Genomic DNA, 23191 nt, shown 5'->3' with positions numbered 1-23191 from the left:
CTGATGGGTGGCTCTGCTGCCTATGTCCCTCACTGTTTGCTTTCTTCCCAGCACACCCTGTGGTGGAGAACGGACAGGTGGAGTGTCCCCAGGGGTACAAGAGGCTGAATCGGAGCCACTGCCAAGGTAAGGATGCTGCCTTCATCCCTCTCTCTCCTTCTCACATCCACTGTCAGGCAGAGGTGTAATTAACTACACAAGTAAAATACCGTTACCTAACTTGCCTGATAAAGATCTACAAAAAATCCCTGTGTTTCCATCAAACATCTAAAGAAAAAAAAAAAGAAAAAAAAAAAAGAAAAACCCAACAGGTTACCCTGACCTACATGACTCAGGCTGTATGCAGTCAGCTCCGAGCTGGGCCAGCATGAGAGCGCTCACCTGTTTGCTCCTGCTGCTGGGATGCTGTCCCCAGTTCCTGCTGTGCACACAGCAAGGGGCTGTGCTGCTGCTCTGCCAAGTGTGAGCGCACAGCTCTCCTCCTGTAGTCTGAAGCAACAGCAGTTCTGTTGCCTGAAAACTGTTTTGGAAGGCTGACTGCTTGTTCATTTGCTGATTTTTTAAGGGGGAGAGTGCCATAAAAGTGGATTCCTCTGTTCTGAGTGTGTCACTCGTGCAGGCAGCCAGGCTGCCTTGCCTGCCCGGCGCTGCTGGGGTCTATCCATTTCTCACTCCCACAGTCCCTCAGCTCCATGTGGGGACGGCACCACCACACTTTTCTGTCTGGTTCACACTCATTTGGCATCCTTTGGCCCAGTGTTTCATTTTCCGTGCTCTGACTGCAGCAGAATTTTATGGTTCCCTTCCCGTGATTCACGATAAGCTGCGAGGTGTCATCTAGAAGATGCAGCAGGGAGCCTGGGCCCTGGCCACGCGAACCCAGGGCTGGCAATCTAATGACTCATCTTGCTGGGACTTTCCACCATGCTTCCTTAATTAATGATTCAACCTCCCCCCATTGTCCTGGGGGAGAACTTTCAACGGCACAACGGCTTCTATTCTCCGTGGCGCTCAGCTCTCACCCCTTGTGTGGCCATGGGCAGTGCCATGGGTGTGAGGAGCCACCCGGGGATGCTCAATGGGAGCCTGAGGAGCAGAGCAGCTGGAACCACTGATGGCAGTGAGCTGGGACTTGCGGCGCTGCTCTGGATCTGCGTCCCTGCTGGAGCAGGGCGAGGCTCAGCACGCTGAGGAGCAATGGCAATGTGAAGTTGGCTAGGAAGATGTCTCCTCGCAGGAAAAGCCCTGAACCAGAGACGTGTGCCTCTTCGTGTTCCTTTGTAAGCCAGGCTGGAGGAGCACTGCTCTGCAGTCTGCTGCCTCGAGGTGCTTTTCCGATCCCTGCTGTTGCTGTGGGATGTGTGTCTGGAAGCCCAGCACCTCAGCTCAGCTCCAGAGTGAGTGACTGGGATGACAGACTGGGAGAGGCCACACGGGACCTTCTCTTGCCAACCCAGGTAGGAGGGGAGCCAAGGGGCTGGATGAGAGCCGCCGGTTCCTGAGGCCACTGGCTTGTAGGAGAGGAGCTCAGCAGCCTTTCTGCTGGGCTCTGGCTTCGCAGGCTGAAGGGGGGCACTGGAGGAGTGATGTGCTTGCTAGACACAGGGCAGAGGCATCTGTGGGCTGGGGTCCCTGGGGTCAGTCCCACACACACCTGCACCTCAGTGCCTATTGCGGACTCGGGTCCTTTCTCCTCACCACACACTGGTATAAACCACGGGCTGCCTGGCCCAGCGTGGTTGTTCCTCAGGAGCACCAGCAGGCTTGTGTCGGGTGGGAGGAAGCAGCCGAGACAGCTTATGAGCCTCGTTTCACGGTGCCTGAGGCCTCTTCTTGTGGGTCAGCCATGGCTCTGGCCGGCGGCAGGGGTAGGAGCGTGTGGCACCGAGAGCGCCTGCCTGCCTCTGCTCCCCCCGGGGCCTTCCACTGTGGGTGGGTCTTCTGCTGCCAGTGGAAAATGGGGCTGGACCGAGGCCAGCGTGTGGCCCTGGTTTAAATTAAGCTCACAAAGCACAGCCCTTGGTGCTTGTTTGTTTTGTGCGCTCATTATTCTAATCCCTTCAATCCCTTTGCTTACGCGGAGGCCAAGCACCTCATCCCCTGGGCATGTCGGCGTGACACGGCCCTGAGTGGGGCCAGCGAGGGACAGAGATCAGCCACACGGCCCAAGCCTCCTCTCTGAGTAGGGTTCCCAGCTCATCTGGGGTCTGGGCACTGCTTTTTGCTTGTGAACTCCCACCTGTGCTTGGCACTGAGCAGGAAAACGCCACTTGTCACAGCACTGTCACAGCCACCCCCTCCTCCCCGAGCTGCAAGGGACAGCACCACACTGTGCACAGGTTCCTGCATCATCCATGCCATAAAGTCTCTGCAGATCCTTTCAGAGAAGGTCTTCTTGCCATGCAGGGTGCTCTGTTGATCCTCCCTGCCGAGCTTTGTTATCTCTCTGTTGGGTTTCTGCTCTGAGGCCACCACTTCTGGTCAGCAGAGGAGATTCTCTCAGGACTTGCTCACACTTCTCTATCTAGAGAGAGCTTGAGAGGTGTCCTTCCTTGGGGTCTGGGGTGATCAGGAGGTATGCAAGGGGATGTCTGTGCAACCCACATAAGAAGACCCGGGGGTTGAGTTGTTCTCCATCCTCTGCTGAAAGCTCTGCCCCAGGAACTGCATAAGGGCCGGCTCTAGATCAGTGCAGACAGATGCAGTTTCTCCCTGGCCTGTTGCACATCCCTGTGGCATTGGTACTTCCAACTGGCTGAACATCGTGACCTGGTTTTCGTGGCCCCTGTGTGCCTCAGCCGTGTGTGGGGCAGCTGGTGGAATGAACGGAGGAGTTTAAGAGCACAGGTCTGGAGAGGACCTCTCCGGTCAGTAAGTCTAAACTCCAGCTGTCACAGCTGGCTGTGTGACACCCCAGTTCTGCCAACAGCGATGCCTCAGCTCCGAGGAATAAGCTAGAGTGGGGAAAGTTGTTCCTGTGCCTAGCTGCTGTCAGGCAGTGTTCTTCCAAGTGTCCCAGCAGCTCTTCCCTGCACCCCGTCCGCCTTGAGACAGTCTCTAGAGGTCTCCTGAGGTTCCAGCAAGGCCTTGTATGCTGGTGGTAGGACTGCCCTGGGGCTTTGGGAAGTGGTTGCATGAAGCTGCCTCGCACCGCGTTGGCATCCCGTACAGCAGCATGGTCTGTGGGCTCTCACTGGCTGCTCCAACCTCTTCGCTTGTAGCACATGAGATCTGTAGTGGAGTGCTGCTGAGGTTTGTCCAGCTCCACACTCCCATCCAGCTCTTCCTGAACGGTTTGTGCTTCCCGAGACGGCACATTTCATCAGCACACTTACTTTTCTGGTCCAAGGTCTTTAGCGAAGATATAAAGCTGGATCAACCCGTGAGGAGCGCTTCCTTTTTGTCCTCCACCCTGAGTTCTGCCCTCAGCTCCCCCCTTACGCACCTTTTGCCAACCCCCATCTTCTGCAGCTTAGCTCATACATTCCTGCGTGGTGCTGTAGGAAGGGCTTCACTGCTGGCCAAGCAGATGAGACTGACGGCGTTTCCCTGGGAGAAGCCCAGCTCCCTTCTGAAGACTGCCTGACGTTGCTTGCTGAGTCAGGGGCAGAGGCAGTGTTTCAACTTGGTGTCCTCCCTCTTGCATGACCTACAGCCCAGAAGAAGACTCTACAACAATGAGCTAGAGCCTGGCCCACCGCCTTCTGCCTAGCAGTGGGCTCTCTCAGCAGCCAGAGCGCTGCCAGCACCCACACGGGGCACCAGTCCCTGTGCCCTTCCCTCATCCCTCCACCCCTGAGGCACCATCGAGGCTCTGGAGGCTGGTTTGGCTGGCAGCAAAAGGGCAGAGGCGGCTCCTCTCCACCTCGCAGCCCTTCCTGCACCCAGCCACATGGCCAGGGGCTGTCAGCCGAGCCAGGGCTCCCTCTTCCCGCAGATATCAACGAGTGCTTGATGCAGGGCTTGTGCAAAGACGCCGAGTGTCTGAACACCCGTGGCAGCTTCCGCTGCACCTGCAGGCCTGGCACCATGTTGGACCCCTCCCGCAGCCACTGCATCTGTAAGTGCTCCGGGGGAACAGCAGCACGGGGACGGGCAGGACATGAGCAGGACCCCACAGCTCAGTGGGGCTGCAGCTTTGTGCCTCTTGCACATGGGGGTGGGTGTGAGGCTGCGTGCCTGCGTGCTGCCCCCTGCTCCTGTCATGAGACAGGCTGAGGGCACGGGCAGAGAAAGTCCCAAGTGGCTGAGCGCCCTCAGATCCCTCTTCGGTGGGCACGGGGCTGGACCTCAGGCACTGACCCTGCCCTTGCGTTTCAGCGGACAAGGCGGTGTCGATGGAGCAGGGGCTGTGTTACCGCTCGGCGGCCGGAGGCGTGTGCTCCTTCCCCCTCTCGCACCGAATCACCCAGCAGATCTGCTGCTGCAGCCGCGTCGGCAAGGGCTGGGGCAAGAACTGCGAGGCGTGCCCTGTGCCTGGCTCAGGTGAGACCGGGAAACCACAGCTCTGCTGGGAGAGCACAGCCACGGCTGTGCCTGGCCTTGCTTGGCAGCCCTTCTGTCTCGCTTGGCTTCCCTCACCTCTGCTGCTGGAGCGGGGGTGAGTTCAGCATGTCTCTGAGTGGGGTGGGATGGGGAGAGGAAGGCGCAGAAATCCTCAGGGCTGGGAAAAATCTGGTGTGTGTAGGGCATCTTGAGTGGTGTGCGAAGTGTTCAGTGCCTGAGTGCCAGGGGATTGCTTTTCTCTGCTCCTTCACTCACTCTGAACCTTCTTGTGGGGTGACCCTTTCCTAGCAATACTGACCTGGGGGAGAGATTTAGGTTTTGGTGTCCAGGAGTACCAGCCAGCAGCTGTTGAAAATACCTTCTGCTTGATGCGTCCACCCGCTGCAGCCAAGATGTGTTTCTGTCATGAGTTAACCCTTAGAAATCTCCAGAAAATGATAGGATGGGAGAAAGTGGTACCTGCTTTCACAGACACCTGTCCATTTTCACTCTTTCCTGCACACGTCCCACCATCATGTCTGGGTACTGCAGGCACATCTGCCTGTGATCCCTGCATTAACCTCTCCCTTCCAACCTCTAAAGCTCTGATTTGATTTTCCCTCACAGAAGCCTTTAAGGAGATTTGCCCAGCAGGACATGGCTACACCTACTCCAGCTCCGATATCCGCCTGTCCATGAGGAAGGCAGAGGCAGAAGAGCTGCCCCTCAGCCTGGAAGAGCAAAGGGAGAGCAGCAACTGGACGCTAGACTGGACAGCAAGGAGACAGCAGCTGCAGGACAGCTTGCGTGGAAGCATCCTGCAGGCATTACCCCACCCTGGCATCACGGCAGGAGAGGGTAGAGTGAGGTTAAAGCTGCTCCATCTGGGTCCCTAACAGGGGAGGGCAATTCCCAGGTCCTACTGTGTCCCCATGGGTGGTCTTGTGGCTGATACGGGCTTTGTACATCTGTGTGAATATGCAAGGTGTCCTTCAGCCCTGCGGTATTCCTGGAGCATGAGACATCACCTCTTCAAGCCCTTGGAGGGGAGGTTGGGTGCTTCAGGCTCCCGAGACTGCAGCTCTGCAGTTGGTGCTGGCTGGCCAGGCTGCCTCCCGTGGGACCTCAGCTCCGTGTGGGAGCCCTGGCACTGCACTCCTTCAGCTCTTGTCCAGTACAGCTGGGGAGAAGTGTGACCGACTGCTTGTGCCAGCAGCTGCTGGGGTGGACGCTCCGGGGGTGTTGGCTTTGGCAACAAGCTCTTACAGGGGAGAATGAAGCACTGTGAGGCAGTGCCGTAGAGGTGGGATGAGGTTAGAGCTGCCAGGGTTGGAGGATGGAGGGTACCTGCCTGCCTTGTCTCCACTCACCGTGCACTGTTTCCCTTTCCAGGTCAAGTTTCTCTTGCTGGGCAGGTGAGTGAGGTTTGTCTTGCCAAACGTGGCAGGATCACACAAACAGGTGATGGGGAGTTGTGAAATGTGGTCAGAGGCAGCAGCAAGGTGAGCGAGTAGCTGCACAGCCTCCCCCCTGGCTGCGCTGCAGTGGCCATGCCAGGATGGGTGATGGGTGGCTGCAGGAGGTGTTATGTCTCCAGCAGGCCATGCTGGCTCTGCAGGGAGGTTAAACAAGATGATGACGAGGTATCTGCTCTGTGCCAGGTGCCTGCCCAGCCCTTGCTAAGAGGCTGTGAGCTCACACCAGCAGGAACTGCTGCCCTAGTTCAGGGCCTGTGACCTCCAGTTCCCCACAGGAGACACAGGGCTCCTTCCAACTGAGCTGTCTGGGGACCAATTCATCTGCAGATGGGCTTCGTTATTACGCGCCTGACTTGAAAACTGTCTCTTGATCCTGGCCATCATTAGAGGCTGGGTTATATCTCTCCTCAGTGCCTCTGTGCCCCCTCTACATTAGCTCCTGAATATCCTTGCAGCCCCTCTGAGAGAGGGGACAGCACACTGCCATTGCCACTAGACGTGGACTGTCCTTTCCCAAGGACACAGGGCAATCTCAGCTCAGGGCAGATATTTGAACCAAAGTTTCCAAAGCTTTCGACTTTGAGGCAGAGCTGGAGTGGGGCTGCTGTTGCTTAGCTGCTTCTTTGTAATGGAAAGGTCCTCGGGTTGGAGATGGGTTGTCCCCTTTGGTGGGCACGGCATCTCAGCTCCGTACGGGTGGTTAACAGCGGTCTGGTGTTTCTGTCCCTCAGGTTGCTGCTGGTGCCACCCCGCAGCCCGCCACGCGCAGAGGTGAGCACGGGGCGGGTGGGAAGGCAGGGGGGGAGCGGTGCTGAAGGGGAAGGGGCAGCAGGAAGGGCACGGTGGCTTTGAGATGTCATCGCCCTCAGAGATAGCACTGGGCTGGAGGTTAAACAAGATGATGATGAGGTTTCTGCAGCCTCCCTGCTGCCCCATCCTGGCTGCCCCAGGGATGTGGGCACCGGGACAGCCAGCACTGCTGGGCTTTGGGTGGACACCTGCGCCTGGGGCCAGGGGAAGGAGCTCATCCATGTTCTTCCTCAGCAGAGGAAGAGGAGTCGCGGCGTGCTCCTGCTCAGCCCGTGCCCACCGCCACCTGGGCTGATGCTGCTCCAACACAGATGCCTGCACAGGGCTCAGGTGCGTGTCCCTCCCCTGCCTGCCTGCCACTGCGCGGAAATTACATCCTAAGCTCTATGCCAGAGCTCTCTCCCTTCCCAGCCCTCTCCTCTTCCCACCTAACACCCAGGATTGCCATCCCAGCCCCGCTGGCATGTCCCAGCCAGGGGAAGGCAACCAGGAGCAGGGATGTCCAAGGATGACCCTTCTGGGAGTGAAGCCCTTGGTTCTCCAGGCCCTTCCCTGCCTGCAGCTCATCTGCTGGGCAGCAAACACCAGGCCAGGGGGGTCACGCGCCTGCTCGGGTGGCTGCGGCGTGAGCTGAGTCACCGGGAAGCAGGGTGGAAGGGGCGGCATCTGGCTGCTGGGGCGGCTTGTTTACGGCGCAGAAAACAAGAGGGCTGTTGTTCCAGGGCTGCCGAAGCGTCTGGGAGCTCGGCCCTTGGTCCTCCGCCTGGGGCTGGAGCACCTTTGGGATCAGGGCTGGCGGAGGCACCTTGCTGAGGAATGCGCCTCCCTCAATAGCCTTTTGTCCGGGGTTGGTCTGGCCCTGGGATGGGTTGGGGGGTGATGCTGCTGCCTTTTCCTGTGCCCTGCTGCCCCCCTGCTGTCTGCACCCTGCTCGGCAGGGCAGGGGGCTCTGCTGTCACCCCAAAAGGCGGCCCCATCCTCCGAGACCTCTGGCACGCATGGGGCTGGCCAACTTCATCACCTCCCCTGTGTGGGGCTGAGCACTGCAGGGGACTGGTGCAGCCCCAGCCCTGCGCTCTCTCCACCCAGGGGCCAGCGGCTGTGCCTCTTCACCTCTCGCCTGCGGAGCTGGTGCTTGTGTGCTCACCCCAGACGGATACAGCTGCTTGTGCCACCCGGGCTACGCGTTGCACCCCGGCCATCTCCGCTGCATGGGTACGTCAGCACCTCCTCTGAGGTGAGGGGTGAGCAGGGCCAGAGCAGCCCTGGGGTGAGGGACTCCTGCCGGGACCAGCTCCCCCAGCCCTTCTGCTCAGGGCAGGTTGAGGAGCAGGGCCTCCCTGCCAACTGTCTGTAGACCCTTTGGTCCTACAGGCTCTTGGGGCAGGGTTTCTGGCTTCTGTGCTGAGCCCTGCCCACACGGCGTGCTGTGGGGCTGGTGGGGGGCGGCAGGAGCTGCTGGTGCTGACAGCCTGCCTTCCTTCCCTGCCTGAGCACAGATGAAGACGAGTGCCTGCAGGATCCTTGTGCTGGGAAAGGTCGCTGTGTCAACAGCGTGGGCTCCTATTTGTGCCTCTGCTACTCTGGCTACACCCTGGTTGTCTCGGAGAGCAAGCAGAGCTGTCAGGGTGAGTGGTGGTCTCCTGGCACCGGGCTGCCACCTCCCCAGGGTCTCCCCATTCTCCCTCCCTTGTGCTCTCTCACGTGCATGCACACGTGCATACGCTGAGCACTGCTTCATGGTGCTGGTCCTGGGATGGGCAGACCTCAGCAGGTGGAGCAGCAAATCTCCTGCACCCAGCTGTGGAGCAGGAAGGCTTCAGGACTTGTCTCCTTCTGTGTTGCAGATCGAGATGAGTGTGAGCAGCCCTCTGCCTGCCCAGGACAGCGATGCGTCAACACCCCCGGCTCGTACCGCTGCGAGTGCAAGGAGGGCTTTGCCATGGGGCCCCGAGGACAGTGTGAAGGTGAAGTGTGCTGCTGCCTGTTGTCCTTCATGCAGAGCTGAATACCTCTCCTCGCTGAGGGGTCGTCTCTCTTTCTCTTGGCACCCCTGTCTCGGAGTGGGACTCTGAGGCTCCAGCTGCAGGGGACACCCTGGAGGAGCCTGTAAAGATTTTGTGTCTTGGCAGATATCAACGAGTGCGTGGATCCCAGCCCTTGCCCCCATGGGAAGTGTGTCAATACCCCGGGCTCCTACCGGTGTGTCAGCTGTGCGGATGGCTACCGGCCCAGGAACGGGAGATGCATTGGTGAGGACCTGGGGCTGGCCCTGGGAGGCACCCTCACCCCCATGCAAACCTCAAAAAGAGCCAGGGGCACGTGCAGCACACTTCTCTAGCACGGTGCCCTTGCGCCTTGGGTGGTGGGAATGCAGCTGAGCACCCTCCCGTGCCATATTGCCCTTTTCCCTGTCACACAGATGTGGATGAGTGCCTTGTGGAGGGGACCTGTGCCCACGGACAGTGCATCAACCTGGATGGCTCCTTCCGCTGCTCTTGCTACCGGGGCTACGAGGTGGCACCTGATGGGAAGAGTTGCCAAGGTACTGAGGAGCTCTTGATCCAGACCCAGAGCCCCCTGACACGTCACACATCCATCCAGAGGTTTCCCTGGGCTCTTCTTGAATTCTTGGCTCTGGCCAGGTCCTGACTCTTTGGACCCCATGTTGGCCGTTTCCCTCAGCTTAGCTGCTGGTTGTGGTTTCTCCTCATTCTTCCTGCTCCCCTCACTCTCCCTCGTGTGCTTACGCAGACATCGACGAGTGCACCACCCGGGCTGCCTGTCCCTCCGCACTCTGCCTCAACACCGAGGGCTCCTACTCCTGCATGGCCTGTGATGCTGGCTACGCCGTGTCCAGAGATGGCAGCGTGTGCGAAGGCAAGGATTCCCTTTCCCTGGGACAGAGGAGCGGGTGCTGGAGGGAAGGAATACCCAGCAGGGGGAAAGACAGCCATGCCTGGGTTGTTGTAGGGCCTGGGGAATCCCTTAGCCTCCAGATCCTTCGGCAGCTGCTCAGCTCCCCAGCCAGCAGGTAGCACAGGGGGCTGCGAGTGGATGTCACCCCGAGCAGCAGGAGGGAGATCTTCACCCAGGAAAGGGATGGAGGAAGGACTCCTGGGCTAATTGTGACCTGAGAAAAGCTGACAAATGCCAGGGGAATATGAGGAGCCCTGGAAAGGTGGGCAGAGACAGGCTGTGTGTGGTTCAGTTCAGAATCGCGTGCCTGGGAGCGCGTGCCCCAACCATAGGTCCTCAATAGAGGAATTTCTCTAGAGAGAGCTGCGGAGCTCTGCGGCTTACACATAGCTGTTGAAAAGCACCCAGGAAGATCTCACTTTGATGTGGCTCTCAGAAGTTCCCCTGCATGGGGTCTCCACTTTCCCATCCCAATTCTCCTCTGTGTTAGTGCCTGAGAAACCTGGTGTGAAATGAGGTCACTTTCCATATGATTTTTGTGTGCAATGGAAGAGCAGTGGTTTGGTCCCCTCCATCTGCCCTCCCCTTTCCCAGGACTGCACGTGACCCCCTTCTCAGCCACCTTGCCCTGGCGGGGTCACGAGGGCACCTTATCAGGGTTCGATACCGTTCGGGTCACACTAACCCAATGGCAGGATGGCATGTTCTTCCCTGCCGTGGCCCGTGGCCTTGTCTGTGGATCTGGGCTTCATAGTTGAGAAACGATAAGGGTTTCGTGATAGTTTTGTGATAAATAAACTAGGTTATGGTTCGTCTCCGAAAGGATTGAAGAGCATCGCTACTTGCAGCCCTCTGGAGCTGGAGATGTCTGAAGCAGGACACTCTGCCCTGAGGAGGGAGGGAGCTGCTTTGTGCCTGGGGCATGCTTGGTGCTCTGCAGAGAGGAAAAGAGGGTCCTTTCCTTTCCTTTGCCCTGGGGCTCACTGTGGGGACACCCGCAGAGCCTGTGGCACGGGGACAGGTGACGAGCAGTCCTGAGCGATGGGGCTGGCTGAGGCTGGGCCAGCTTTGCAGAAGGACATCTTAGGCCAGCCTGGCAAGTAGGAAAGCAGAGCCACAGGACGTGTGGCTGGTGCTGGGTTACTTCCACAACGCCTGCTGTGGTGCAGCCAGCTGCAGAGAGGGCTTGGCAGCACATGTGGCTCTGCGCTGGCCTCTTGGTGCTGGTGGTACCCGGCACAGAGCTCTGCTGGAGGCAGGCGCTGGGGCTCACAGAATTGCACTGCAGGGCAGCCCGAGCCCTCTTTGCAGGCTGACAGCGGGCTGAGGGCTGCCCTGGGAGGGATTCTTCCAGGGGAGGCAGGAGCCGGGGCCTCACTCTGCGCCGTGTCCTTCTGCTCGGCAGACGTGGATGAGTGTGAAGACCCCGCTGTTCAGTGCCGGGGGGGAGAGTGCAGGAACACGCCGGGCTCCTACGAGTGTCACTGCCCAGCTGGCTTCGAGCTCCTCAACGGCACCGTGTGCCAAGGTACGAACCCATCCCTGCAGCCTCCTGGCTCCGGGGCACGCAGCTGCCCTACGGATCCCCTTCTTTCTTGGCAGGGAGGCTGCCAGTGCCAGTGCAGGTGATGCCACCACACACGGCACAGCCATAAGGCTGTAGCCAAACGCAGGGGCACTGTGCATAGGGAAGGTCTCTCCCTCCATGGCAAGAAAGCCAGGGGCCAGGAGCCCAGCGAGGGCAGCCTGTAAGAGACTGTGGAGAGGAACAGGACGTCCCCCAGGGCTGGGTGGGGGGCTCTGACTCTGCTCCTTCCGCAGATGTGAACGAGTGCCTGAACAGCGAGATCTGCAGCCCCAACGGTGAGTGCCTCAACAGCCACGGCTCCTACTTCTGCATTTGTGCTCCCGGCTTCTCCAACACGGCCGGCGGAGTCAGCTGCCAAGGTGGGTCGGTGGGCGGTGAGGGACGTACCTCCGGCCCTGCCCCTTGCTCCTTCCCCTGCTGCAAGATCCAGCCTGACGTTCGGGGCCTGGTTCTGCAGACGTGGATGAATGCGCAGACAAATCCCGGTGCTCGCAAGGCCAGTGCCTGAACACGGAAGGCTCCTACAGGTGTCTGTGTGAAAATGGCTTCAAGCACTCCCAGGAGACCGACGACTGCGTAGGTGAGAGCTCATCACTGGGGAGATCAGCCCTGCTGCCTCCCAGCACCCAAACGTGCCCCATAAGGAGGACCAGCAAGGCCTGAGGGTCTCTGGCAAACTGAGCCTGACCCGTGAGCAAGCAGGGAACCCCACTTAACCATCCCTGCCCCTTTGCCCTGCTCCCTGCAGACGTGGATGAGTGTAAGGAGTACGGGGATGCCATCTGCGGCACGTGGCGGTGCCAGAACAGCCTGGGCTCGTATCGCTGCATCATGGGCTGCCAGCCCGGCTTCCACTGGACGCCCCTGGGCGACTGCATCGGTGAGTACAGCCTGCCTGGCCCTGTCCCCTCCCTGCAGGGACAGGGGGGCTGTGGGACATCTCTGCCAGGGGCGCGGGGGAGAAGGAGGAGGAGGAGGAAGCATGTGGCCAGTGGGGAGGCAGATAATGCCGGGAGTTTGTTTTCTTGGCCGAGCTGCCTGCTTGTGTCTAGACTTCTCTCTTCCTGGCATCTGGAACAGACACTGCATTGTGCTGCTTTCCGCTCAGGGAGAGTCCTGGGCAGGTTACAGCCATCCCAGGCTTGGGGCTGGACCACAGCTCCCAGTAAGCTGCGCTTGCTGGAGTGACTGCCTGCACCAGTCACCTGCGTGGCAGCACTGGGTGAGGGGAAAGCTGCCACTAGCATGGTTAGGCAGGCCTGGGTTTGGAGCTCAGACTTCAGCAACAGGCGAAAGGAGAAGTGCAAGGGGGGCTCTGCAATTTTCCTGGTCCCTCACACCAAACGCTTGCCCTAATCCCCAGCCTTTGGGGTCAGGGCAGAAGGGGCTGGGCTGTGTGTGTGTGTGTGGTGGCGCTGGGCTCCGGGGCAACTGCTGTAACTCCTGCTGCTGCAGACATAGACGAATGCGCCAACGAGACGCTGTGCGGGAGCCACGGCTTCTGTGAGAACTCGGAGGGCTCCTTCCGCTGCCTCTGCGACCGCGGCTACGAGAGCTCGCCCTCAGGGCACTACTGTGTGGGTGAGTCACCTGCTGGGGTCCCCGTCCCTTGTCATCACCCTGCCAGGTGGTAAGGAGGAGCCTTCAGCCGACTGTAGGCCGGTGTGGCAGTGCCCCTGCTGTGTGGTGGCACCCAGGGCGTGGGCAGGGATGGTATCCATGCACTGAGAACCCCAGGCACAGACAGGAGCCTTGTGCTGAGCCACAGCACAAACGGAGCTCCCAGCTCTGCCCTAGCAGCTTCCAGCTCCCCGCCGAAGGATGCCCCAGTGCTGCAGCCGTGCTCTGCCCTCCCACCCCATGGGCCTTGCTCACACCTTGCCCTGCAGATGTCAACGAGTGCGAGCTGATGGTGGCCGTGTGTGGGACCGCGCTCTGCGAGAACGTGGAGGGATCCTTCCTGTGCCTGTGCCCCAGCGACCACGAGGAGTACGACACGGAGGCCGGGCAGTGCCAGCCACGAGCAGCCATGGGTGAGAAGCGGGCAGGGCAGGAGCGGGGTAGCCCCAGCTGGGGTGAGGGAGGACCGAGGGGGTTGACGGGGTGCCAGGGCTGAACGTGCCCATGCAGGCATGGGAGAGCTGTCTTCTGGGGAGAGGCGAGGACCTCCTGGGTGTGGGAATGCCATCCCTGCTCTGCTGTCTTGCAGAGGGCCCCGAGAGCCACGCGGCCCAGCCCTCCGACAGCATGGAGCGCAAGCAGTGCTACTACCACATCGGCGACGTCCACCTGTGTGACAGCGTGCTGGCCAAGAACGTCACCAAGCAGGAGTGCTGCTGCACCGTGGGGGCAGCCTGGGGTGACAACTGCGAGACCTACCCCTGCCCCATGGCGGGCACAGGTAGGCCGGCGGCCCCGCCACCCCCAGGCAATGCCGGTGCCCTGCCCAGCAGCTTGGTTGCACTAACGGGCTGATTTCTTTTGTCCCATCTCTCCTTGGCACCTGCCCCTCGGCCAGTGGAGTATCAAGAGGTCTGCCCTCTAGGGAAGGGCTACGTTCCCCAGGAAGATCTGCTCTCGGGAAAAGTCTCCTTCACAGGTACTAGCATCACTTCTTCCACTGGGGAGAGGGAGGGCACAGTGCCAAGCCCTGCATGGGGATGGAGCCCCAGAAATACCTCCCCAGGGCTGTGATGGGGGGTGCCGACATCCTGCTCGGAGAAATGGATGCTTTCCTCCATCGGAGAAATTACCGAGCTGTAAAGTGCCTCTTCCTCCAGTCCTGCCTCACTGCTGGCAGTGACCCTGTCTCTGTTGAACAGCCCCATGCACATTTCCCACCAGGGATGGGGTCCAGTAAGACACAAGCCTTCCAGTTACTGATCAGCGTTTCTAGTGGCCAGCTGGCTCAGATTTTGATGCTTCATCTCCATGGGTTTGTGTTCTCAGCCTTCCAGAAACACAAGTGCACGTCCTATTTGTGAAAGCATCCGCTAAGAGAACTCTCTGTCACTCCTCCTGCTCAGCCTGTGGGTGCTCACAGGCGTGAGGCGGCTGGCAGAGGCAGGGGGCTTGTCTGGGGACCTCGTGGTGGCCCAGTCCGAGGAGCCATGTGGCTGTGCTCCCTGTGACACGTTCTCTTCTCTCTCCACCCCTCTCAGACATGGATGAGTGCGAGACGTTCGGCTCTGAGTTCTGCCGCAACGGACAGTGCCTGAACACGGTGCCGGGCTACAAGTGCTTCTGCCGTACGGGCTATTTCTACGACCCCAGCAGGCTCGAGTGCGTCGGTAAGATGGCCTCAAAGAGCAGCGGGGCCACCACTGTGTGGAGGGACAGAGGAGCTGCTGCTCCCATACCTGTCAAGGGCTCCCCATGACCCTCCTGGGGATGGGAGAGGTGGCAGGCAGCGTTTTGGCAGGGAATGGGCCCCGCTGCCCCTGCCTGCCAGCCTGAGACTGCTCTGTCCTTGCACATGGGCAGATCAGGACGAGTGCCAGAACGAAGTGTACTGCATCAACGGCGAGTGTCTGAACACGGACGGCTCCTACCACTGCTTCTGCAGCCTCCCGCTCGTGCTGGATGCCACTGGCAACCGCTGCGTGAACCTCTCCGGCAGGGCAGGTGAGCCCCAGCACCCCTTCACACATCCCACCCGCAGCGGGGTCACCCCGAGAGGGTGCAGGAGGGAATGGAGCCTGGGCATGCGGTTGTTCCCCCCCCATAGCAAGGGAGTGACCCTCTTCCAGAGGATTTCCACAGCATCCTTTGCTCATGTCGCTCACAGATGCCCTGGAGGAGTATGAAATCCACCTGGACGTCTGCTGGCAGACCGTCTCTGACTACATCTGCCAAGACCTGCTGCACGGCGAGCAGACCACCTACACCGAGTGCTGCTGCCGCCTCGGCGAAGCCTGGGGCCAGAACTGCGCGCTCTGCCCCCACAGGGCCTCCGGTGAGCGGGGCAGCACGGGCAAGCACCCCACAGTGCACTCTGAGGGATGTGCACCCTCTGTGGGTGCACCCTCTACAGTCATATCATACCCTGAGCTCTGACCTTGCTTTTCTCTCACTCTGTGCAGCTGATTTTGCTTTCCTGTGTAGTGGGGCCAGTGAAGACAGTGACAGAGGGGCTGAGGTCCGAGAAAGACCTAGGTATGAGTACGGACCAGGCTTGGAAGACCCCCACTATGGCCTTACCAGCCCAGACATGGGCCCCTACTACAACTACCTGGAAACCGAATACGGAAATCCCGATGTGGGCTTCCCTCGGAGGGAACCCAGCAGCGAGTTTCGTGGCAGCCCTTTCCACCACGGCCCGGGGCGGCCCCCGCCCCGCTACCTGCCCAGCCAAACTGGTGAGTACTGGGAGACACAGAGAGCTGCCTTCTGGTCTCATGTCCACAGGGGCTGCCCGGCAGCTCCCACCCAAGCTCCAGGATGCTCCAGGATGGCCCCAAGCTCTCCCCCAAGCTTTGCTCCTGGCTGCTCTCAGTTGGTGCCAGCCCCACCTGCACCATCCCACCACGTGCCTGATGTCCCCTCTGGCCGGGCGGGCGGTCACCCTGCTCTGACATCCCCTTGCCACCCTCCAGGTCTCTACGAGGGCTTCGAGGGACTACAGGCTGAGGAGTGTGGCATCCTCAACGGCTGTGAGAACGGGCGCTGCGTGCGTGTCCCAGAGGGCTACACCTGCGACTGCTTCGACGGCTTCCAGCTGGACATGACCCGCATGGCCTGCGTGGGTGAGTGGCTCCCTGTCCCCATCAGCCGGGGCAGCCCCCGCATCCCTTATCTGCTGCCGCTCTCTGCTGGTGCTGGCTGGGACGGGTGTAGGAGGTTTCCCCTCTCTGACTGGTGTTTCGTGGCCTTGGAGCTGGGAAAGTCCCCGCGGCATTGCAGCCTGCCTCTGCTCTGCCAACATCAGGGCACCTCGGGGCACCAGGGAACACGGGGAGCAGCTGCTCGCTGCCTTCTTTGGGTAACACCCCCGTGCCTCGTCAGCTGCTGCTGTACTTCTGCTTGCTTTCCTCTAAATCCTCCCTGTCCTATGAGCCAAGGTCTCTAAAGCTCCTCTCATGGTCTCTACACCCCCACAGTGTGTCTCTATCCTTTCCCCAGGCCATCCTGAGGCACCTGACACACCAGCAGCCCCTCTCTTTCCTTGGGCAGGGCTCCTACTCCAGCCCCCAGCATCCTTACTGCACAACGCGATTGTGCCACTGCACAAACACACGGAGCCCGTGGCCTCTGCTTCCCCACAGGGCAGAGCCTATCCCCTGGCTCCCACTTCCACAGTCGTGCAGTTTCCCTTTCCTGGGCTGCAGGGCTTTACGCTCGTCTTTGGTGAACTTGGACTTCTCCAAAGGGCTTCCCTGCTGGGCCAGGGGGGGCCTGAAGCCCCAGAGCACTTGCAGCCCGAGATCACGCACAGGTTTTGTGAGCACGGGGAGTTTTCCTTTGTTCACACCGATTGAATTGAATGGAGCAGGGGGCAGGATACATTTTAAATGGCTTTTATGTTAGCAGCCAACTGTTGCTAATTATCTTTCGGGTGCAGCTTGGTGACCCATTGTGCGATTGCCACACTTTCATCTCGCCCGTATTTTCTTGGTCTGGCTGAGTGTGTCATGTGAGAGCGTGTTGAAATCCTTACCCTGGCCAAGACATGTTATATCCACCGTGCCTCCCTTATCGGACAGAGCAGTTATCGGGTCAGTGAAGGGAACCAGATTGGCTTGACACAATCAGGCCTTAACAGATCTGCACCGACTATTTAACTACCCCGCTATCCTCTGGGGGGGAGGAGGGCAATGACCTCATCACTCAGAAACCTGCTCTGTTTAGGTGGATGGGGGGGAGTAGTCTTTAATTCTGGATTCCCCCTCTCCGTCCTCAGAGCTAGTCACCAAATTTCCCCTTCCTCAGGTCCCTTAGACCTCCTTTATCCTTTCCCTCAGAGGGAACTGCTGGCTTCCCAGCGCAGGAGCATGAAGTATTTAGGGATGAGTGGCGGCAGCCCTTTAGCAATATGGTTGTGACAGCTTTACCTAATTGTCGAGCTCCTCCACCACGGTATTGCCTTTCCCTCCCACAGCCTGCCCCGTGCTCCTGCCCCCTCTTCCACATACTTGAATCGTCCGCGCTGGCTCTGGTCACAGTGAGCATTTTTCTGATGGCTGGAACAAAGCCCGCGGCGGCCGCGCCAGCCAGCTCGGCATTGTCTGGCTTTTGTTTCCTCCCCCGATAAGGACCAGGCCTACATTCCCCATTGTTTCCTGCTAATGTATTTATGGAGCCTTTTCTTGTTGCTCTTTCTGTCCTCGCCTCGCCAGCGCTCATTTCGCACCGGAGCTGTTATTTTATCCCTCTCCGTTCCCCGGCGTGGGCTGTCACGTACCCGCACCACACTGCGAGCCTTTGGAGGGCTGCTGCGGCTGCAGGGTGCATCCCGTCAGCTCGTCCTCGTCCCACAGCCCTGCCTGGTGTGGGACAGCCCCACGGCTCGGTGCTCACTGCTAGTGCCTCGCTGCTGCTGGCCTTCGGGTGCCTCTGGCCACAAGCTGTGCTGGGGGCCGCTCTGCCTGCCTGTGCTGCCGAGCAGGGCTCCTGCCCGAGCACTTTGGCACAGTTTGCAGGTTAATAAAACAAGGCCTTGTTTGTGCAGCGCGAGGTTCCTTTGTGTTCTGGTCCTGGAGGTGATAACTGGCCTCTCAGGGTCACCATCATCTGCCTCCCAGCCTTGTCAGCCCAGCAAAGGGCATTTTCCAAGGCTGGAGGCGGCCTTTCTCCCAGATCCCAGGCTGGCACAACGTGTCAGTGGGAAGCTGCTGGGCTGCCTGGGGGGGTGCCCGGCTGCTTAGCACGGGGAGCCCCGTACTGGGGCTCCATCCTGTACTGCTGGTGCCAAATTTGGGGATGTCACACGGGGAGCTCTGCAGATGAGCCGAACAAAGCGGTGAGCCAAATGGGTAGGGTGCAGCGCAGCGTGATGAGGGCTGATGGGGTCACGGGGGGCAGCCTGGAGGTGCTTGGGGAGGACAGAGCAGCCTGAGGGGGCTGGCAGGGGCACGAGGAGACGCTGGGTCATGTCGTGCCGCTGCCTCACCCCCTCTTCTCCTCCTTGCAGACATCAACGAGTGCGACGAGGTGGGCGGCCCTGCGCCCCTGTGCCAGGGCGGCACCTGCGAGAACACGGAGGGCTCCTACCGCTGCCGCTGCTCGCCCGGCTACGTGGCCCTGGCCCAGCCCCACCACTGCGTGCCCCACACAGCCCAGAGCCCGGCGGCAGCGTAGCTCTAGGGGAGCGGCGGTGGGGGTGCTCCCCGCCGGCAACGCTGCTCCGGGACCCGGCGGCGCGGAGAAGGGTCCCCGGGGCTGTGGCTGCTTCCGAGCCCTTCGCCCCCTCCCCTCCAAAGCGCACAACTCCCTCGCCACCTCCCTCCTGGCTGCGCCCCCCCAGGGCTGAGCTCCCGGCCTCTGTACCCCCCCTCCTCACCGCCAGCCCCCGCTTCTGCCACAGCAGAGCCCTCCCCGGCCTGGCCCCCGCTGCACCCACCACCGTGCCACGCACCGCGGGGGCTCGCAGGACGCCTTCCCCTGCCACGCAGCCCCAGCTCCTCCCCGCACCCCGCAGAGACTGGGCTCGCCTCCCCAGGGCGAGCATCACTGCTGCACTGAGCTAGCGGCCAGCCTGCCCCGCGCCACGGGTCCTGCCCTGGGGAGGACAGCCCCGGCTCCCCAAAGCTGCTGCCCACCCCTCTCCACGTGGCACAGAGGCCGGGGGACCCCACGGGGGGCTCGCCCCAGGCGCATTCCCACCCTTGCCCGCGCTGGCTGGGGGTGAGTGGGCAGGGGGGGAGGTTCCAGCTTCGTTTTTCTGTAAAGTTGATGGTGACTTTATTTTTTTTTTTTTTAACCGAGTCTGCTGGAAACTTCTCTCATGTTGTTAAATAAAACATTTATTTTGGGCCCTGTGGCTCAAGACACTGGGGCTGGGTCAGAATCGTGCTTGTCTTCCCCCTGCCAAGGGATACCAGCGTCCCCTCGCTCCCGGCCGAGCACAGAGCCTTGCCAGGCCAAACACTCGCTTATCTGCCCCAGCCCAGCACCAGCTGCGGGAGCCAACTCCAGCCCCCAGGGGCTCCGCTCACACCCACCTCCTTCACACACAAAGGAGCTCGCACCTCTACCTCCAGAAGACAGCACACGTCATTTTTCTTTAGCCTTTATTAAAAGGAAAGTTATAAAAAGAGGTTCGGGAGCTCCCAGCAGCTCCCGGTTGGTTGACAGTGCAAGCCATTGGTTAGAGAAAGAATCATCCCTGCAGACATTGAATGCCATTTGGCGTTGCATCCACGAAAAGGAAGTTTTCCCAGCCACAGTCCTGCTGGCCCAGGACTGCGCTGCCAGCTCAGGAAAAGCCTCCTCTTCGTCCCTCTCCTTCGGCTGTAAGGGTGGAAAACACAGGTCCCAGGAGCGTCCCGGTCACAGTGGAGCAGGAAAAGCGCAGGAGGGTGGATGTAGCCAGCATTCTACAAGAGGCACTGAAGGATTACCAGGTAGCAGCTCAGACACTAGCCAGGTTCACTGCGGAGAAATTTCTTTGTGAGGACAGACAGCTCCATTGCAAACAACTGAAGTGCCTCCACAGAGAACCCGGAGGACAATGCCCTAACACGCAGTCTCTCCTGGTGACGGCAGCAGACACTGCTCCCCCTTGAGCTGCTGTGAGAACACACCAGAGGGCTCTTAGAGGAGTAAGGGCCCTCTGCCCACAGCTGAGCTTGCAGGAACACAGTACTAGCTGCTCAGAGGCTGCAGAGCCCTGAAGGAAGCAGTAGGAAATACTTATATAAAAGAATTTGGCCTGTGTTGTCTTCTTTCTGTTTCTCCCCTCCCCAAGCCCTGCTAAGAGCAGGGCTCCTCAGCTGGTGATCTGCACTGGTATCTTCCAGCAGAACAACATCTGGTCCTGGTCGTCCACCAGCTCCCACTTCACAATCAGTTTAATCTGAAAGAGAGAAGAGGGAAGTGAGAGCATTTAGGAGACAGCAAAACAAGGACAGAGGGCAGTTTCAATTATCTGTTGAGCAAGGAAGTCCCAATAGCTCTGTGGAAAGAGGACAGAGCCGGGGCACTGCCCTGGCCACGTTAAGTAGGCCACACGCGGTGACTCCTGCAGTATCTTACAGGGAAGGAGGGTTCTGCTGGGTGACACAAGAGCCTTCCACACGCTGCACTGAGAACCACGCTCTCCAAATAAGCAGAGTGGAAACAACCTGCGGCACCCCAACCGAACTGCATCCTGCAGCTGAACACCCCAAATCTGAGAGCATTTGGCTGAGAGCAGCAGGCTCTGCGGGGAGGCTACGTATGAAACCAGCACTCAAGAGACAGATATTGAGGCAGCTGAAGCCACTTCTGAGCAGCTGGAGCTAGGCCGCTTCCTCCACTGGATCTTTCCCAAAACAGGAACTAGAAACAGAAGCCTGCTCGTAGCAGAATTGACACTAGGTGGCCTGAAGACTCTTCTAACCTGTTCCCTCCTACCGGAGGACAAGAAATCCCTCCTAAGAGGTGAGTTGTGGGACTGCCCCAGGACAAAGGTAGCTCTGAGGAGCAGACTGGGTTCCTGCTCACTTACACTAGGGTACTCGCTCTTCACAGGGAGCTTGTTCAGGTAGCTGTAGGAGTGCCCCTTCTGAATGGGGCACTGGATCCCAGACTTGCACCCGTCGGGCTCAGGGATGGGAAAGGGTATGTCCACGTGCAGCATCTCACCGTACACCTTCGCTTTGCTGCCCTGGCTCTCAATCTCTGTAGGACACAGAAAAGCGTGAGTGTGGCACCAGAGCAGGGAAACACGTTTCTGTGTCATGGCCTTGTGTGGAGGCCACAGAGAACACACTGAGCAGTGCTCTTGCTCCTCAGCAGCTTCTCCCCACCCACAGCCCCTCTCCAGCCACCCCGGTGACCCCGCAGGGCGGCAGAGAGGCCCCCACCCGGTACTTACTGCTGGAGAAGGTGACGTTGATGCTGTAGGACGTGCCCTTGACGAGCTGGCAGGGCTGCGTGGGGCAGGGGCTCACGTTCACCTCCTGGATGCTGCCGTCTTTGGAACCTGCGAGGAGCAGCAGCGGGGTCACGGGCTGGGGCTGCACCCGCTCCCTAGGGGCTCGGGGCCGGGCCCCCTCCACCCCCGGGGCTCCCGGGGCCGGGGCTCACCGCAATCCACGAAGCGCAGGGGCTCGGCCAGGGCGGCGGCGACGAGAGGCAGCAGCAGGGCGAGAGGCGGCGGCACCATGGCGGCGGCACCGGGACCCACACCGGGACCGGGACCGGGACCGGGACCACAGCGGGACAGGGCCGGGCAGCGGCGGCCGCGTCACATGAGCGCGGCGGGGCCGGCCCGGCCCGCCCCTGGGCCCGCCCCGGAGCACGGGGGCGGGTTGATAAAAAAGAAGCCTGGGTTTATAACAGGGCGGGCAAGGCCTTAACACAAAAAAGAAGCAGGTCCTGCCCCGTCCTTTTAGCACGTATCGTGTGTAATCGTCACGCTGGTTTTAGCAGGAGCAGCACCAAAGCTCAGATGCTGCAGGGCGAAGTGTTCAGCACAAGCCTCACACAACTCGCTCGTGTCCCTTTCTGATCCATGACGGCGCCCACCGCTTCACCAAAATACTTCAGCAAGGCTGGCCTCAGCTGGAGGCCGGCCTCATTCTGCGGCACAGCTCCCCCCAGGTTACCGCCGTCACGCGGAGCTTGTGGTGAGGCGCAGAAACTCTGGGAGAAAAAGAAAGTTAACAGGCAGATTTTTCCCAGCAACACTGATACCCGAGCTCTTTGCTCATGAAGTTCAAGCAACTCCATTACACGGGGAAAAAGTCTAAGGTTCCACTTTATGAGCCAGCTACACCCAACGAATGTAAGTTCCTGTAACAGCACTGCACTTGCAACCCAGTAAACAGATACACCTGCAGCAGTGAACACAGAAGTCGTATTCTCGAGAAAATACACATACAGGGACTAATCATTTTCTACTGCTCCTTTAGTCAGAACATGCTCCTTTTGCTGTAGGTCATCAAAATTCACACCAAAATGTGTCACAAGCCACTCTTGCATTCAACAGCCATGTCAGAAGTTTTAGCATCAGCTGTTTCTGAATCACTGAAACAAGTACAAGATGCCTTGAACATACACGTTGCAGGGGAGATGAGAGCAGAATAGCTGTAGAATTCAACTCACTGGCAGACCTCTTCAATACAGTGTGCTTAAAGAGAGCTAAAGGAGTTCCCCAAACCTAGGGGATGCAGACCTGAATAAGGAGAGGAAAATAAAGTATGATCAAACCTAAGAACAGATTACATTGAGCTATCAGCAACCACAAAACCAACAAAGTCACAGCCTAGGAAGGAATAAAATGTAGGCTGTAACTCTGGATGAGACAAAAACACCCCCTCGCCGCATAGCTGGCAGAAAGAAAAAGTAATTACTGATAATAAAAAGGTGCAAAGAAATAGCTGTTCTCCTTAGTTACACAGACCTCTACCAGCCACTCAGAACGTTTGATCCCAGCACCTGAATCACTCATCAGAGTCGTGGATTATTAATTAGACTAAATTAACTCTGACTGAGGCTAGCTCATCTCTCCCTCATTTTCTCAGCCTGCAATAAGAGTCTGACCAACATCCAGAAATGCCTTGAAGATACTTGTCACATTTCTGACACTCAACGCTGGCAAAACTGAAGGCAGCCAGAAAGAAGCTATATCAAATCCCCAAAAGGCGTTTGCAGGCACAGCACGGGGTGCATGCAATACCCAAGATAGTCCAGTACACCCTGCAGAAGAAAAGCCAGTACAGTGTGGGAAGCAGGCACCATCCTCCCCCTTTTCTCCCAAGAGTTCTTG

General features: G+C 59.3%; 2 protein-coding genes across 2 annotated transcripts in view; one reads left to right on the top strand and one right to left on the bottom strand.

Annotated features, from left to right (window-relative positions):
- The window catches only part of LTBP2 (latent transforming growth factor beta binding protein 2), a 57299-nt gene extending 38033 nt beyond the window's left edge, over positions 1-19266 (top strand). Inside the window, 27 exon segments of the mRNA XM_032189240.1 lie at positions 52-126; positions 3938-4060; positions 4321-4485; positions 5113-5343; positions 5878-5900; positions 6695-6734; positions 7011-7103; positions 7863-7988; positions 8273-8401; positions 8621-8740; positions 8906-9025; positions 9196-9318; positions 9528-9653; positions 11098-11220; positions 11514-11639; positions 11738-11860; positions 12029-12160; positions 12736-12861; positions 13170-13313; positions 13490-13681; positions 13799-13879; positions 14442-14570; positions 14764-14904; positions 15068-15235; positions 15363-15638; positions 15876-16025; positions 18410-19266. Coding sequence (XP_032045131.1) covers positions 52-126; positions 3938-4060; positions 4321-4485; positions 5113-5343; positions 5878-5900; positions 6695-6734; positions 7011-7103; positions 7863-7988; positions 8273-8401; positions 8621-8740; positions 8906-9025; positions 9196-9318; positions 9528-9653; positions 11098-11220; positions 11514-11639; positions 11738-11860; positions 12029-12160; positions 12736-12861; positions 13170-13313; positions 13490-13681; positions 13799-13879; positions 14442-14570; positions 14764-14904; positions 15068-15235; positions 15363-15638; positions 15876-16025; positions 18410-18576 — 3572 coding nt within the window. The 3' untranslated portion in view covers positions 18577-19266.
- Positions 19267-19499: 233 nt separating this feature from the next.
- NPC2 (NPC intracellular cholesterol transporter 2) lies at positions 19500-21603 on the bottom strand. The gene is made up of 4 exons (XM_032188453.1): positions 21508-21603; positions 21296-21403; positions 20927-21099; positions 19500-20293 (listed from the first exon to the last, which is right to left on the bottom strand). The coding sequence occupies exons 1-4, from the start codon at positions 21584-21586 to the stop codon at positions 20207-20209; spliced, it is 447 nt and encodes a 148-aa protein (XP_032044344.1). The 5' UTR covers positions 21587-21603; the 3' UTR covers positions 19500-20206.
- Between the last annotated feature and the right edge of the window lie 1588 nt (positions 21604-23191).

Source organism: Aythya fuligula, chromosome 5, assembly GCF_009819795.1.
Source record: "Aythya fuligula isolate bAytFul2 chromosome 5, bAytFul2.pri, whole genome shotgun sequence".
Classification (NCBI taxonomy): domain Eukaryota; kingdom Metazoa; phylum Chordata; class Aves; order Anseriformes; family Anatidae; genus Aythya; species Aythya fuligula.
The sequence above is the reverse complement of the archived record's forward strand: the minus strand, read 5'-3'. Positions and strand labels throughout refer to the sequence as shown.